At 43.0% G+C, this 18,171-nt stretch overlaps 1 protein-coding gene across 2 annotated transcripts in view; it reads left to right on the plus strand.

Annotated features, from left to right (window-relative positions):
• The window catches only part of GPC6 (glypican 6), a 1,107,056-nt gene extending 1,091,506 nt beyond the window's left edge, over positions 1–15,550 (plus strand). For both annotated transcript variants that reach the window (XM_045978183.1, XM_045978184.1), the window contains 2 exons: positions 7,384–7,559; positions 11,110–15,550. In XM_045978183.1, coding sequence (XP_045834139.1) covers positions 7,384–7,559; positions 11,110–11,312 — 379 coding nt within the window. In that variant the 3' untranslated portion in view covers positions 11,313–15,550. The remainder of the gene's footprint in view (positions 1–7,383; positions 7,560–11,109) is intronic.
• Positions 15,551–18,171: the final 2,621 nt, after the last annotated feature.

Consider the following 18,171-nt stretch of genomic DNA (forward strand, 5'->3'; position numbering starts at 1 on the left):
GTTTTCCAAAGTGGCTGCACCAACTTGCATTCCCACCAACAGGGTAAGAGGGTTCCCCTTTCTCCACATCCTCTCCAACACTTATTTCCTGCCTTGTTAATCTTTGCCATTCTAACTGGTATAAGGTGGTATCTCAATGTGGTTTTGATTTGAATCTCCCTGATGGCTAATGATGATGAACACCTTTTCATGTGTCTCTTGGTCATTTGTATGTCTCATTTGGAGAAGTGTCTGTTCATGTCTTCTGCCCGTTTTTTGACGTGATTATCTGGTTTTGGGGTGTGGAGTTTGAGGAGTTCTTTATAGATCTTGGATATCAGCCCTTAGAAAAGTTACACTTAAAACCGATTTTTTAAAAATTGTGTTAAAATATACATAATGTCAAATTAACATTGTCACCACCTTTAAAGGTACAGTTCAGTGGCCAGTGGGTACATTGGCATTACTGTTCACCATCACCAACAATCCATCCATGGAACTTTTTCATCTTCCTAAACTGAAACTCTGAATCTGTTAAAGACTCAGTCCTCACTCCTCCCTGTCCCCAGCTTCCTGTCTCTATGACTCTGACTCCTCTAGTTACCTCATGTAAGTGAAATTATACCACATCTGTCTTTTTGTGTCTGGATGATTTCACTTTGCCCGTCTTTAAGGTCCATCCATGTGGTAGCACGTGTCAGAATTTTCTTCCTTTTCAAGGCTGGATGTCCTGTCTGGACACACCACGTTTAGGAACCTGTGTGTTCATCAATGGACACAGGGGTCACATCTACTTTTGGCAATTATAAACAATGCCATCATGAACGGAAGCGCATAAATACCTGTTCTGATACTTACTTTCGATTCTTTGGGGTTGAAAATTCCAGAAACAGAATTGCTAGATCGTATGGTAAGTCTAACTTTAATTCTTTGAAGAACTGCCATACTGTTTTCCAGAGCACTGCATCATTTTACACTCTCTATAGCGACCACAAGAGTTCCAGTTTCTCATGTTCCCAACCGTGTTGATGGTAGCGTGTTGGGTTAGGGATGCCTGCCATGCTGGCCTGGGCATGCATCGCTCATAGCAAGCCCTCTAGACATTTCCCCAAGTATGGCCCCTACTTATGACCAGGTTGGCTCTTGTGGTTCTTGTTATGATCACGGGATGTACTATAGCAAGAAACCATCAGGGAATCTTGATGAATAAGATTTATGACTCAGGGGACCTGGAGAGCTCATGGCAGGCTCAGTGACCACATAGCAAGATCAGGGGTCACAGAGACAGCCTGGGGCTTTGCCTTTCTCCATGTCGAGTGTAGGGTGCCAGAAATTTCTCAGATTCACTGCCAATTGGCTGATGTCCTAATACAAAACCTAAGAGTAGGAATTAGGCCATGGGAAAGGAGATGTGGGGCACTCAAGCAGTCCCAGGTTTTCCAGGACTTTCTGGAAGGGGCCCTTTCTGGGTAGAAACAGCCTAGTTTCTTCTCTGGCTTTTCCACGAGTGGCCATGTCAGGTGGCCGCTGATGCATTTGCTCAAGATGCTGTCTTTGAAATGGAGGTCCAGGCAATCAGAAGCTTAATGTTGGGGACTTACACTCCACTCTATGTCCCTACCAACACTTGTCATTTTGTTTAGTTTTGTTTTCAAATAATAGCCACTCTAACAGGTGTGAAGTCTAAAACTTCAATTTTAAAAAAGCTTGGGAAAGAAGTTATGGGTACCACAAGCTCACAGTCCCTTATTTGGGATCCTTGGGACGATCCATGTTTCAGATTTCAGACTCCTTTTTGATTTTTAGAAGGTCTTCCCAGCGCTGATACTATACATTACATAATAACACTCCCAGTGGGTGATGTCTGGGATTGTAACTCACAATCAACCACATTCAATTTCCGTAGCAAGATATATTGCTAATCCTGCCAAGTGGGAAAAATGAGAGCTCTGATTAGCTTCATTTCAGATCAGATCAAGTTTTGTTAACAAGGGGAATGTAGGAAAGAAAAAAAAAAACCTTTGGAAAACTTAAATTTTGGAACTGCAGATAAGAAATTTGGGACCTTGGGGTGCCTGCGTGGCTCAGTGGGTTAAAGCCTCTGCCTTCGGCTCAGGTCACTGGCATCGAGTCCCGCATCGGGCTCTCTGCTCAGCAGGGAGCCTGCTTCCTCCTCTCTCTCTCTCCCTGCCTCTCTGCCTACTGGTAATCTCTGTCTGTCAAATAAACAAGTAAATAAAACTTTTTTTTTAAAGTATTTAAAAAAAAAAGAAAGAAAGAAATTTAGGGCCTCTATTACTGTCATACTTCTTAGATTAGTAAAACTCTCCCACGGGAAGGAATTTGTATGTAGCTTAGAATTGGATATTGCTGGAGAGACATTATTGAACGCAGCTCATTTGGGCAACAAGCAGGATGGAATCTGCTTTGCATTCTCTGCTCAGTGTGCCTTGAGGCAGGAGCAGTAGGAGAAGCATCTGTCACCTTAAAACAAACCCAAGGCAGCACCTGGGGACCCCATTTCTCCCCATTCCTGCCTCGGCTTCCACCTGGACGCCTGTCAACCCCACTGGGCACCACCAGGCTAACCTTCCTTACCAGGTGTCTCACTTTTCAGACTTTTACTGGCTTTCAAATGCCATTAGATCATGTGTGTCCCTTTCTCCCACTGTGCAGCTCCTTCTGTTAGAGCAACCACCAGCATTAATGAGGTGATAAGAAATACAGACTACAGATAGGTCAACACGTCTGTCCTCCCGGCAGGCACATTCATCTAACAACTAAAAGGAGTGATTTTTTTTTTAAGATTTTATTTATTTATTTGACAGAGAGAGAGAGAGACCACAAGTAAGCAGAGAGGCAGGCAGGCGGGGGCAGGGAAGCAGACTCCTGGCTGAGCAGAGAGCCTGATGCGGGGCTTGATCCCAGGACCCTGAAATCATGACCTGAGCGGAAGGCATTAAGCCACCCAGGTGCCCTGAAAGGAATGATTTTGAGTGGTGGCAGTGACACACATGGCGGCTGGTTGGGGGAACTTTCCGGGGTGTCAGGTGACGGAGGATGACAGAAGATGTCAACTCCACCAGCGGGAGTCCCTGGCACAGAGCCTGCAGCCACTCAGAAGGTTGAACATTTAAGTCCCCCCAACCCCCAGTTCCTACAGGACCCTACCACCCTGGTCAGCTGTAATAAGTGGGTGTAATCAAGGAAGCCTATGTCCATGATATGAAATTAGGTGCTGTCTCAGTCCACGCAAACTGCTGTAACAAAATACCACATCTGGGTAGCTTAGGACCTGGAGGCTGGAAGTCCAAGTTTGTCAGCGTGCCAGCCTGGTCCGGTGAGAGCCCACTTTCGGGTTGCAGATTTTTCCATTTTTCATTGTGTCCTCACATGATGCAAGGGCTAAGCTAGCCCTCCGTGTCTCTTTTCTGAGCCTTCATGCCCTGATTCCCTCCCAGACACCTCATCTACTAAAACCATTCCCTTGGGCATTGGGGTTTCAACATGTGAACTTGAGGGGAACACAGCATTCAGCCCCTAACAGATGTGATGAAAAGTAATTCTGCAAAACTACTGAAGGTCTAGCTCCTATACCTCTCTTGCAAAATAGAAGGTAACCAGAACAGGCTCATGGATGGGTTCAGCATGTTCATGGATGGCTCCCCTCGCCACGCTGAGCATGAACCATTGACGAGCATGACACCCCATCAACCTTCCAATCTGTGCTCATTTCTGGGTTCTCCCTGCCCCCGATAAATGTACATCCAGCCTGGGAAGCTGGCTTCTCTGTGCTGAGATCCTGCTTCCTTCCCGTGTCTCCCCAAACTGTAATGGTGCAAACATAGAATGCCGTCGGGCCACGAAGCTGATGCAAAGTCTAATAAACAATAGTAGGGGCTCAAAGTGGCAACCATGTCTTCAGGACATGAGCATTATACAAAGAGACCAAACACGAGTCCTGGGCTTCTACACATCCCTCAAGCTGCCTTTTGGATATCCATAGATTTGGCCTCGGGGTGTACCTCTGGAGTGACAAGATGGCCATTCTCTTTTTCAACTGTGCTTGCGGTTTAAGTTTCCATATTGTTTCTAAAGTTACCCTTTGAGTACAGTGAAAGGAGAAAAGGTTCCTGAGGACACGGGTGCATTGTTCCTTGTTTTTATTGCAGGCGGCCGAGCATCAGTGGGCACAGTTAGAGGCTGGGTGGATTTGGCAGTCTCTTATTGTTCCTGGATGCTCAGACTCCCAGGGGCAGCATTCCATGTAAGCTCTCGCAGTCGGCTTCTGATAAATGAGTCTCGGTGAGCCGTGCAGTGCGCACAGGATCTGAAAGAAACAAAGCCCTCCTCTGACCCGGCCTAGGTACAGCTGCAGGAATCATTGTCCAAGAGTCGAGGAGCAACCCCAGGACCGGCGGGCCCCTTCCGGCTACTCTCAACTCCTGGGTCAGCAAAGGCTAGCCCGCCCTCGCTGCTGCTCATGCCAACGAGCTCTAGTAATTAAGTAGAGCTCGTGGAGCCCAACACATATAATCGATGTCAGTAACAGTCAATCCAATGTCATGTTTTCGAAGTCAAGCCCAGAAGCCAACAAGAATGTATTAATGTATTAGCTGTATTGAAAGACAGCACAGAAGTTACGCTTTGCAGCAACACGACAGAGAGACGGTCCTGTGACTTTTAAAAATTTCCATTAGGACATTTTTTTTTTTAAGGGCAGCAAACACCGTGAAGCTTTATGGAAAAGAATGTGCGATACACTCTCTGTGTTTTATTATTCATTATGTGGGGAACATGGTGAAGTCGATCTTATTTAAGATACAGATGAAGACAAGGTGCTCGTTCAGAGGACCTCTGATTTAATGTGGATAAACCAATTCATACACAAATACATCATGCCTAAGATTTCAATAACTGGAAAATGGCTTAAATATAAAAATCTCTTTGTATGTTTCCATTTCTTCTTTTGGAGGCTGATGGATAGAGAGACTTAGGTTTCTGGAACTTAGAAAATAACCCGCAGAAAGGGAAGAATTGTAAACATAAGCATACCGTACAAGTATAGGTAAAGAGGAAGGCCAAAATAGAGGAATGGGGTTTTCTCAGCTTGCAAACCATCATAGTAGACGCAGTAGAAGAATGATGATATAGCTCGGAGGTGGGGCTGTCCTCTGGTGGTTGGGTCCCTGCTCTGGATGTCCTGATTCCCCTTGAGATCCACTCCTCATCCCTCCACCTGGGTCTATACCCTGAACGAGGATCTCTGCAAACTCCATCCGCTGGGTCCTCTGGCCCACTGTCTTCCATTGGCTTCCGCTGATGGGAGGCAGCAGAAGGAGAGATGAGAGAAGTCAGGGTATCATTCCCTCGGCTCCCTCCCTGACAGGCCTTGGTTTGGCTGTTGCTGTGTTATTTGGTTGCTCGCTGAGATTTCAGTTCTTGTGCATAACTGGGGACCCTTCTTTCCCCTCCAGCCCTCCTGCTGTGGTCAGTCTTGGGGTTCTTTGCCACCAAGCGCTGGTTTCCCTGTTCTCACTTTCGTAAGTTGTCTCTCCTTGCAAATTCTCTTTATTACCTCTTTGCGGGTGCCATCTGTTTCTTACCAGGACACAGACAAGTAAAGCACCTTTGTAAGAATTAGAAAAAGACACCCAGATGGGTACCTGAGGGTTCATTATACAGTTGCCTGTGCTTCGGTATGCATTGAAATTTTCAAAAATAAAACAAATAGAACAAAAAGAAAAAGAAAGGAAAGAAAATTGTGTCCCTTTGGGTGAATGGTGCCCTGCAGGGACATCGCTTTGTGGGCAGAGAATTCAGGCTGGATCTCAGGCCAGCTCCCTCCCTCGGCGGATGACTTTGTGCACTGCACACAAAAAAAGCCCAGATGAACATGGAGCCCTCCAAAAGGATGCATAGGTCCCTAAAAGCTGGAAAATATCTTCAAGACAAAGCCACGATTGACCTGGGTCTTTAAGGATATTTGGGACTTGAATTTGAAAGTGCGTTGCAGGCAAGGAAAGCCTGCGGGACAGGTAAATATAAGCTGTGTACAGCTTTAGATTCTGCTGGGCAAGATGGGCCCTTTGGAGGGATGGTTGCAGCATAAGAAAGTAGAGCCGGGATGGAAATGGGCTCTGATTGCCGAGCTATAAAATGTGAACTGTCGTTTGTCATCAATCAGGCAGTACAGTGCACCATTTGGGCACGTGGGCTCTAAAACTAGACCTTTTGGACTCAGATTGACTCAGTGTTCTCTTTTGCAAAATGGATATACAAGAGCACATAGCTCTTGGATTCACTAGGGGGCTGAATTCTAAAATACACATGAAGTGCTTATCACAGAGCCAGAGGGTACGTACTCAGGAGACATCAGCTACTATCACCAAGTTTCTGGACAGAAGAGTCATATGATGAAAGCCATAGCTCGTGAAGATTCATCAGATCGTGGGAGCAGGAGGCATTGGAAAGGAAGGGGCAGGCCCCAAAGTTAGTGTGAGGCGGCTGTGCCCTCTGCCCTCCGGGAGAGCCACAGGAAATGAGATAGAAGCAGCAGGTGCAGGGACTTCTGGGAGAAGGAGAGAAGGAGGGCTGTAACTGGGCGGGTCGTGAGCAGGAAGGGTCAGAGGGGGCTCTAGGCACTTTCCTGCTGTCTATATTCTCCACTGGTGTAAACACACACAGGCAGGTTGCGCAGTTGGCTTCGAAAGACTGACAGTTCTAAAATTTTAGTACAAGTTGAAAGAATATGAATCTAATTTTGCCAGTCACAAGAATTAACGATTCATTAGATTTTACCTTTCTGTTTTGCCCAATATCGAATATTGTTACATGCGGTGACAAAACAAAAACCCTAATGGGCACCTGAGACTTTCCAGGGCTCACTGGCTACACCTCGAATTGCCAAAGGTGGTTTTTTATATCCAGAAGTTTCTTCTGATTAAAGTCAGAGGTAAGGCCTCCTCAGCTGAGGGAGAGCATCCTCGTACAAGAGAATTCTCTAAGATCATGCGTAATTTACAAGTTCAATTCTTAGCAAAATTAACCAGAGGGCAGAGGAGGCTAGTGAGCCCTTGACTCCAGTATCTACCATTTGGGCTAGAGGGGGAAAGTAGTTAATTTTAAGAAACAATTTCTCTAAGTCCCCAATTAAACATTCATTCGTAGGCAAGCCTCCCTACAAATTCAGTACCATTTTAAGAAGCATCTTGAAACCATCTTTTTAGCCACAGCTCCCTCGGAGAAAAGTTATTATTTGTTTTCACTTTTTGGTCTTTCTTTGCAGGAAGCAAGCTCTGTTGTGCGGATGTCCTGGCCCCCCGTCAGAGACAGCACAGCACAGTCTGGTACTGGGCCCCTCCTGCCTCACACTAACCTGTTCTCTTCCTGTCGGCCTCACAGATACCTGCCGGAGATCATGAACGATGGGCTGACCAACCAGATTAACAACCCTGAGGTCGACGTGGACATCACACGGCCCGACACGTTCATCAGGCAGCAGATCATGGCTCTGCGTGTGATGACCAACAAACTAAAGAATGCGTATAATGGCAATGACGTCAACTTCCAGGACACAAGTAAGGAAGTCTTTACCGGTACCAGTAACCTCCACAGTGAGAATAGGTTGTCAATGCTACCCCACTTTTTCTTCAAGAGCGGTGTGCACTTTAATCTTGTGTCCTGCTTGCTCAGTGTGCAGAGCTGTTTACAGTCCTTTGGACTGAAAGCTCTGACCCACAAATCTTAGGATTCTACTAAAATCACAACTGGTCTTAAGGAACAGTTTCACTGGATTACATTCAGCACTCCCCAAGCTAACATTGGGTCTCCTCTGTCAGGTGATCCACTCATGATCAAGCCATGAAGTAATGTCCTCATCTTCTCCTTCGTCCATCATCATTTATATCTCTGCCCCAAACTCTTGTCCTCTCCACCAACCACGAAAACAAGAATGTTCTGAAGCTTCCTCAGACAAGGCAGGGCAGGAATCTCGGTTTTATCACTTACTGACTGGAGTCCTAAGCATATTATTTCTTGAGTCTTAGATTTCTCTTCCATACAATGGGAAGCATTCTAGCCTGTGAGGCCGGGTCTTCAGGAAGTTCATTTGGGACCATCTGTGAAGGACCCAAGATAAAAATCTCATGTGGTCTGGATTCAGCTCTGTGAGCTCTTCCCTCTATCCAGTCCCTCACGTGCAAAAGCCTGACATTCATATCGGACATATTGACAGAAATAATGAAATGCCAGTGCAGTAGGACCCATGACTAGTTTATTACCCCTCACAAAATATCAAAAGTGATTGGAAAGACTATTACGTGAGCATTAAATGAAATTTGGGGGTTGTGTAAGTGGTTTTAGGATGCATAACTATACAAATTGGGGAGACTTTGCTTTATGGCTTTGGGATTTTTTTTTCAAGATATGTATCCCTACACAGAGTTCTTGGGAAAAGATTTCTCGAACATAAGTTGTGCAGTCACCAGCGAGTCTGTAATTTGGTCACTGAAGCAAAAGATGATACTTGTGTGCTTGAATTAATGAGATAGAAAGAAACAAGTTCCAGATGGAAGACATTAAGTCATCTAAGTCTTAGCCACCAGCCTGCCGAGTTGTCCCCTGCAGAAAATTTTTAGTGCTTCATTCCATTTTAAATAACTCAAAAATTAATTTTCTAAATGCAGGATAATTGCCAACCCAGTAGACTTTATTGCTGTCACATTTCTCCTATTATTTCTCCTCTTCACGAAACTTCATCTTCCCTCTTCAGAAGAGAACCTTCCATGAGGGCCTTTGCTGCTTCTCCCCTGCTCACTCCTTAGTTTCGCTCTTCTGAAAGCATCATCGTCCCCTCTATCTCATGAAATGCTTTATTATCTGGAGAATGACTATAGGAAAAAATAATTCAAGATAATGTAAGAATTAGTTGAGGTTGGCCTTGTTTCTCTCTTCTCTCTGTCCTAAAGAGGTTATATACATGTCAGTCTGCAAAGCTTAGGGAATGTCCTTGAGGAGAGATCGTGCTCCACTTCCCCTCACAAGAAAATAAAAATTAACAACACTTAAGAGCCTCACTTAGCTCTAACCCAAGCCCTGTATCTGGTCCCCTATTTTAGGACGGTGTCTATCCTATAAACCATTATCACATCTTACAGCCATCATCACCCTTCCTGCCTTTGGCATTTTAAAAAATCACCCCTGAAACTCCAGCCTTTCTGACTCCTTTTCAGAAAGAGACGGGGCCATTATTTTCCTCAGCTGGAATCTCCTGTCATTATTTGCTTACCACAGTTTTAATATTCTGAATCACTTTAATAATATCTTTGTAAAGGTTATATTACTTCTTGTTCATAATACCAGTGTTAAGAACAATTCCCTCAGCAGTTCTGGTATCTCTGAATTTAATTAATGGGCATTTTCCCCCTTGTAAAGGCCACTAACGATAAATCCGAGAAAATGTTAAGAACCTGCTGTAGTGTATTCAAGTGATCTTACCTGATATTTAGATGTCCTGTTTTTTTAAAAGAAGAAGAAGAAGAAGAAGAAGAAGAATTGTGCTAAGCTGTGCCTTGCTTATTCAATTCAGGGGGACAGTAGAGGAGACCCTGCATTACTTTGGCTGCACTTATGTGACATCTAGCACCCAAGATGGTGCCAGTATTGGGGGGGGGGGCACGCAACAAGCCCATCCTTGTTTCAGGCCAACAGGGAGGAATTTAGGTCTATTGAATGAAACTTTGAGCAAGTGGAGGAAATAGCAAATGTCATTACCGGGTTTATAGTTTCCTCATTCCTCCCAGGCACATTATTTCCCTTATACCTCCTAACCATCCTGTGAAACATATAGGAACACTCTCATTTTTACAGCTGAGGAAGCCGAGCCACCGTTCACCTAAAGAAACCAGCTTGCCCTCGTTCACTTAAAGGAAAAAACAGCAGGTTAATATCTAGGTCCTCTTTGCTGTAGGAACCATATTTTTTCCCCCATCAGGCATCATGGCAAGCGGTGGGTTTGGTGCCTCACGCATTTCACCAGAATGGCTTCCTACATACTCTTCCTGTAAATGCTATTGTCCGCATCTATTGAGATAAGGAAATGGACAGGAGTTGAGGAAGCTTCCCAAGGCACATTTAATTACTCAGCAAGTAACTTTCGTGCACCTGCTGCATGCCAGGGACCGTTAAAGGCAACGGGGATACAGAAGTGAACGGTATCCACCACACAAAGTCTCTACCCTCCGCAAGTGTCCACTCTCACAGGGGACACAGGAAAACAAGCAAGTTAATACAACAGTTGCAAAGGGTGATAAGTCCTTCCCACAGCTAGAAATTGATGGAGACCGAACTGGGACCCAGGTCTGAGACACAGGGTTTGTGAAGCAGGAAGGAACCAAGCCATGAGAGATAGGACTAGAGCAGGCTCAGAAGTTTTCAAGCAGGAATGGTAAACCTGTTCTGTCAAAAGCCGGATATGCAGTATGTTCAGCTGTGAATGCAGAATGAGACGATGCAGAAGCGGGGGCGGGGGTGGCCGTGTCCAGTATGACGTCTGCATGGACACTGACCTGTCGATTTCGCACATACATCACAAAATACAATTGGTCAGAGGGAGAAGTGGGTGGAGACAGAGCGCATCCTCACTCTTAGAGGAGAGCAAAGGTGGATTCAAGGAGCCACAAAGTCATAATAATATGTGCCTTTCACAACTACGTGCTCCTGTGGCTCAGACTGCCTACGTAGCGGTGTTCGTTTGCCTTAAACCTCATTTCAAAATCCTTGACCAAAGCAGGCTATCTGCTGACGACAATGGCCCCAGGGTACCAAAAGAGCGAGGGACAGAGTATCTTAAAGCAATTGAAACCTTAGCCAGAATAAATACTTCTCGAATGCCAACATAGTAGGGATGGACCCTCATCGGGTCCAGGATGCATAGCCCTGTGTCTCGGACATTTATTCTGGTCGGCTCTGCCCGCCCATCACAAACCTGCCTCCTGACATCAGACCCGCTGGGGAGGAGGTCGGGAGGGCGGTGGGATGTCCCCTTCCACCGCCAGAGCCAAATCTGGAGGGCGCCCCCGCTCCTTCCTAGTCCTGGTCTAACTCTCTTTCTCAATGCACCCCCACCAGGCGATGAATCCAGCGGCTCGGGCAGCGGCAGTGGGTGCATGGATGACGTATGTCCCACGGAGTTTGAGTTCGTCACGACAGAGGCCCCCGCAGTGGACCCCGACCGGAGAGAGGTGGACTCTTCGGCAGCCCAGCTGGGCACCTCCCTGCTCTCAGGATCTCTGGTCTGCGTCGTCCTGGCACTGCAGAGACTGTGCAGATAATCCTGGGTTTTTGGTCAGATGAAACTGCATTTTAGCTATCCGAATGGCCAACTCACTTCTTTTCTTACACTCTCGGACAATGGACCATGCCACAAAAACTTAACGTTTTCTATGAGAAGAGACAGGACTGCACTCTGCCTCCCTTTCTGTTTGCCCAAAGAGTACTGGGTGCCAGACTGGACTGCTTCCTCTTTCCTTCTGCTGTCTGTGGGGACCTTGTTTATTCTAGAGAATTCTTACTCAAATCTTTCGTACCAGGAGATTTTCTTACCTTCATTTGCTTTTATGCTGCAGAAGTAAGTAAAGGAATCTCACGTTGTGAGTATTTTTTTTTCTTTTTCCCATTTAAAAAAAAAGGAAAAGGCAGGAAGAAAATAATTTTCCTTGTAAATCAGGCCAAACCCCCCAAGACAACCACATTTTCAACAAAGGAGCCAACAAGAGAGAAAAACAAAAGAGCTTTAACACTGTTAAGTTCAGCATCGCCCGCCGACTCCCAGTGTAAGCTTTTCTGTGATAAATCCGGTTTATGAAATGCTTTGGGGGAGAAAGTTTGAGATTTTTTTTTTAATGTGGTGAAAATACAGTGTTGCCTTGGAGGTACCATCTTGCACTCTAGCCACACAATACCAAACTGATTTGTGGGTACCGATACTAAATTTAGAACTCCATCGTTAATAGGAGAGTAAAATTGCCACAACCCAGCACCTCTCTCTCACCTTGCCCAATGTCAATTTCAATGATGGCACCATTTTCCTTAATTCTCTTAGTGTCTCTCCCCTGTATCCAATTGGCACAGATTTTTCTTTTCATCTCCAGTGACTAGCGGATGCTCCCATCCATTCATCTTCCTTAAGGATCTGAATTGGAAATAATCTTCAGTGATACAATGGCTTCGCTTTAGCCACAGGTTGGACATTGATTTGACGTTTCTGCCCCTGTGCTCATTACTGTCTCAGAATAAGAGCTCTTTTGATGAACTTCTAAGCAATTAGATCCATAAGTGAGTTTTCATATTTAACGGTTTGCTTTGTGTCAGTTGGTTTCTGCATCACAAGGGCATTCTCTTACAAAATAACTCACAACAAAAACTATCAAGACAAAATATATATATATATATATATATATAGTATTGACATGGAGATTTCTTTCACTTTTTTAGTCTTAGTATGATCATCTATTTTTATATCTCTATATATATAAATCACAGATTTTAACTTCTTAATTCCAAGCTCAGGGTTGACACACCTTTGTAACAAAAATGTTTTGTCAACCACCTCTTCTTGTTTTGTGCTGCTCAGAGAAGGGATTCCTCAACGATCTGTGAGCACCAAGAATCAAGAAAGAGAACTTTTTATGTATCTGTCCGTTTCTTAAGAGTTTGCCAGGGCACACCCTTTTTTGCATGAGCGTGCTTTGTCCTGGGTGCTCCAGATGGTACCGGGCTCGCGGGGGAGCCATGGGCATGCAGGACTGTCCTGGTAATGGAAACCATAGAATGTGGTGTACATGCAAAACTGTTGCTTCCACGGACGCCTTCAGCCTAGGATTCCCGCTTGGCACTTGGACATGGGACCTAACTCAAGAGGCCACTTTAGAGCCACAAGCCTAACTGACCCTCCAAGTGTACCAAAGCCAGGCCCTATGCTCCCTGTGGTAGAGAGAAGCAAAATAAACCAAACTGGGGCTTTATTCACACAGTTGGCTCTCCATGTGTTTCTTGGTTTGATGATGATCTGGGGTTGGGAAAGTAATGTTTCGAGACACCACCATATGCCAGTCACATTTTATTTAACCCATTGGCAGAAATGGCACATATATCGTATTTTTTTTCGATCTTCGCTCTCATCAAAATTATAATTAGTTATTGATTAGTCGTCACATTTAAGTAGAATGCATGTGGCACAATAGTATTAAGGACATTTGAGCACTTTTGCAAAACTTCGAAGTATTTAGAAGCATCTATGGCTATTCGATGCTAAAGAAATATAAGAAGGAGGATTCTGTGAGACTTTGTGGCATCTTTTCATTTAAATCTTCATGAAATTAACACCTAATCTGATTCAGCATTGCATACTTCTAGAAAACCATCCATTTCACTGCCAGACTTCAGTTTCCTATCACCAATCACTCAGAAAAGATCTCTATGGAGGACCAATCACTTACGTTGCCCATTTCCTTGTTCAGAAATCAGTATTGTCTTTTCTCCAATAATTAAGGTGCAATACAAATTAAATCAATCTTGATTTTCCAGAATATTTGAGTAATAACTTATTTGTATGGCTTTAAACTCCAAGTCTTTCCTTTTTTTCAATAGTTCTGCATTGTCTTCTGTGAAATTGATCAGAATGCCTTGTTTCCTCTCTGCTCTCACCCCCAAAAGGCTTTGTGCAAGTGTATGAATACACATTATGTTAATGAATGTGAACCCATGCTCCATATACACTAAACACAAAGATAACATATACATGCCTGCTTCATTTGTTTCAACACCTTTATGATCGATATTACTCCTATTCGTGAGATATAGTGATCCGTATGAGCCAGGCAGAGAGCTGAAATGACTCTCAGTTAATATGCCACAATATTTGTCCCCTGCATGGATGTGGTCAAAATATTATTCAAATTGCACTTCCTAGTTTTTATCATCATCCGACTATGATGTATGATTTTCAGACCAATGTAACGTGAGACTTGTTTTCTGTCCTAAGGGATTTAGTCTAATCTAGTTAATCTAGTTATCCCATTTCGGTAAGTATTCCAACATTCCTCCTCTCCCCCACCCCCTGCCATGTTAACTTCTCTCGTCTCATCATAGCGATTGGGGATGAAACGATGCTCCGTTATTTCTCCCAATCTGCCCTCATTTACTTTGATGTCCCCTAAATTCTCTAATCACATCACAACCTCTGTTAGGAGTAGGGAGGAATGGGCTCACTGAAATCAGACACTAGAAATTGTTGGGTGATGCTCATGACCGCAAACACTTAGCTTTATTGAAGTGCCTCTCTTTACATGTTCTTTAGTTATAATATGTATTTTTCTAACAGAAATACACGTCTGTAACTGGTGTATATTATACTTTGTATATGTTATAGCAAAAGCTAAACAGAGGCTAAAGTCTTTAGCAGAGAAGAATGAGTTGCAAATTCATGAGTTAGAGCTCTGCTTAGGGTTCTGTTTTGAAGGGTAGCCATGACAGACTTCTGTCACCTCAATGAAGGTCGAGGGGGTACTGTGATGACCGCCATCATAGAACAACATTAGCTCTAGCAATCAGACTCCCTCATGGTGATTGACCCAGAGAAGTAACTGGTATTACCTGCTTTCATTGTAAGGGATAAGAAATACGACTTTGTCTACACTGAAAAACACTATTAAGTAGGAATTGTAAAAGTAACATTCTATAAATCAAACACATTGAAAATATTATTCGACACAGAACCCTGATATTTAATTTATATTCCCTGCTGCAGACATTAGCCTAATTTAATGCTTTAGCCATTACATACATGTTTTGGCTACACACTGAACACCAACTAAGGTCCCCAAGGAGGAATAGAAACTTAGCAAATTCCTGAGTTGTGATTCTTTTATTGCTTCTCTTTGCAAGGCTAATTATCAGGTGGTTTGATTAAAGGTGGAAGTATTAGCAAATGTAAGTTTTGACTTCTCCGAAACTTGCAGAAATACAAACTCATTTTTATTTACTTACAGTCACTAGTAGACCTGACTTTTAACTTAAAAGAGGGTGTGTGGGGGAAGTGGGGGGAACCGTTTAGCTTTGCCAAGAGAAGAGTAAAGGAGACCATGACTTAAACATTTGCAACGTGTTCTCCTTGGTGGAGACATAAGCCAGTGTTTAGTTTCAGGCCAAGTTATACAAACAGAGTATTGATTTGTATGCATTCTGGAACCTTGCTGCATCTCGATTTGCCATGGTGTGGGACTCAGCCTAGCCTGGGGCAATTTGAACCTCATTCAAAGTTGAATAGTTACCGGAATCTTTGACATTGCCTTGTAATGAGGTACTTCCATGAGAAGACACCTGAAGACGGATAACAGTGAGGTCTCTGTGTGCATATGCATAATATATATGCAGGAAAAAAATGTGTGCACCAATCAAACCTAAAATTTTATGTGACTGTCAAATGGATATTACTTGGGTTAAGATTTTTCATTTCTGATTTGGATAGAAAATTGCTATTAATCTTGTATTAAAATAGTTTTTAAAAATCTACCAGTGCCCTTTCTGCATTTTCTTAATTATTGTCATAGCCTACGTTTCAGAGTTTTTGAATTTCTCTTTGTTTGAGAGCTTTTTAGAAACTGCAATATTAAAAGAAAGAAAAAGAACCATAGAGTAAATCAGCACCACTCTCCTAAATATCCTTGGCTTTTGAAATCATGAACTTTTAGAACGTTGGAACATTTAAGAGCTTCCCAAATGTGTCTGGAGGATACTCTATCTTTCTCCTTTTGTATTGGTTTCTTCTCTAAGATAAAATTTAGTGGCTTGAGAACGGATGTCAATATTTTAGCAATGAGGTGAGAAAAATAAGATAATATGTGGAAAGACTAACCATTTCCAAATTCAGCAAATTGCATTGATTTTTTTTATTTCTGAAAGTTTCCATGCTATCAGGAATGCTAAATATTGTATGACATGCTAAAGATTCATTTAACAGATATTTATTAAACTCCTACTCTGTGCTTAACCTGCTCAAGGTGCTGATCACTGGTTATCAAAACCACCAGTTGGAAATGATTCATTCTCTACAACAATTAACCATGATTACCACAAATACATCAGTTATTTCAAGAATGCTCTTTTAAATAAAGGAAACCATATAAATAAATTTATCAAGACTACAATCTTTAACCATAAGCAATATTTTAATTTAGTTCACATTACTACTATTTTGGTTTCTAATGAGAAAAGCGATTTCTACAAAAGAATTAAGAAACTTTAGAATAATTCCATATATAAAACCAGAATATAGCAAATTTTATTTGGAATTCGACTGAACCCAATTTCACGGCAAGGAAAAACATCAAAATGGTCTTGAGGGGAAAAATAATAATAATAAAACCACCACTGAGATTTTTATCAGGTAACAAAAATATTTATTTTAATTTGCTCTTTCAATAAATGGACTGAGGTATCGTCAAAATACACTCACAAAAATGAAAATGGCATGGATTTTTGTAAAATACCCATTTGTTAAGTAGTGACAATTAGACATGGATTATTGTTTCTGCCTTGAGAGCTAGAAGGATGCACCCACAAATTGTCTATTCAAACAGACATTCACAATTCATTTAGTGTGAATGCCTTTCCATTCCATAGACATATTTACTTGTTTACGTAAACATGTGGCCAAACATATTTTGTTGGCTCATAAAGGGGGCGCACAGCGAAGCCAGGAGGAATTAGATGCCTGCCTTCATAGCTCGCTTAAGGAGTTCATTCTCTTGTTTACCTCGAAGCATAAAGTAGAGCAAGAAAATAGAAATTTTACCCTGTGAGGGCTCATGTTCGGAGAGAAGCAGAAAGACGAACAAACCGATTCAAGGCAAGTGTTAGAGTGTTTACCCTAGATAAAGCCATCTGCTCTTGAGCGGGAAAGAGCGTCTGTGGATTTTAAAAATAAAGGGAAAATTGACTTAGGCAATAATAGTCATCCATTCTTTCAAAAGATGTGTAATGAGCAATAATTCTCGGTGTCAAAACAAGACACCAAGATTTCTGCTCTCAGACAACTTACATCCTGGTAGGGGAGAGACAGACAACACACAAGTAAATAATAAACAAGATGACATCAGAAAGGAGCGGTGCCATGAGGGAACTAATACAGGAAATGAGATAGGGACTAAAGAGGAGAGTCTCCAGGAGAGGATCTCCAGGGGATACTTGAGCTGTGATCTCATGACAGGAGGGAGACAGCCATGTGCAGACCTGGGTGCAGAGCGTTCCAGGCAAAGAACAAACACACACAAAGATCTCTGTGCAGGAGTGGTCTTTGGGTATTCCTATGTGGCTGCGGACTAGTAAGTGAGCTGTCGGTGGTGGGAGAAGGGTGAAGAGCTAAATGGCAGCCATATTAAGCTGAATGGCCAAAGTCATGATCCTTTACCACCTGGTAAAGCCAGAGCCCTAAAAGGCTTCATCCCTACAGCAGCAGCCCGGTGGGTGGCACTTCGAAATATTTTAAGGCACCTTTTATCTAGGACCTAGGGTAAGGTCTTTATGTTCTTGATCTTTATAGGATTTCTATGATGTAGGAATAATAGTGCCCACTTTATACTGAATAAAATGAATCACAGTGAGCTTAATTAACTTGCCTAGTCACCTAGGTGAGGCCAAAAGAACTGAGATCTGTAATAACTAGGCAGAAAAGTGGCAGTATGTAAGGATAATTTGGGTTTTTATTATAAGTACAAGAAAATTATCCAAGGGTGTTCTGAGACTTGGCAACAAGTGTGGGAACAGGAATCCATTTATGTTTACTTGCACTGAGGATATATATTAAAAGTTTATTCTGAGATGAAGCGCCATTTGGTGACATTCTGTTTTGTGTTTTTTTTTTCCTAAATTAAAATCCAAAGTAAATAAATTAGTGATTGCAAGTTCCTGCATAGTTTTGAACTCAAGGCCAGTGCGAACCAAAGTCTGGTGCCTATGGAGGAACATAGGTAGCAAATCTGCTTTCCCTTCGTTTGTCGGTTTGGCTCACGCGTCATCTTCCCAGAAAGCAAGTCCGCGATATCCAATTCTCAGGGGTTCCTCCCATACAGGAGCCTTCTCTATCACTTATCTGTTCAGATGGTCACGTAGACCCTAACATAAACCAAAACA

This window comes from Meles meles, chromosome 14, assembly GCF_922984935.1.
Source record: "Meles meles chromosome 14, mMelMel3.1 paternal haplotype, whole genome shotgun sequence".
NCBI lineage: Eukaryota > Metazoa > Chordata > Mammalia > Carnivora > Mustelidae > Meles > Meles meles.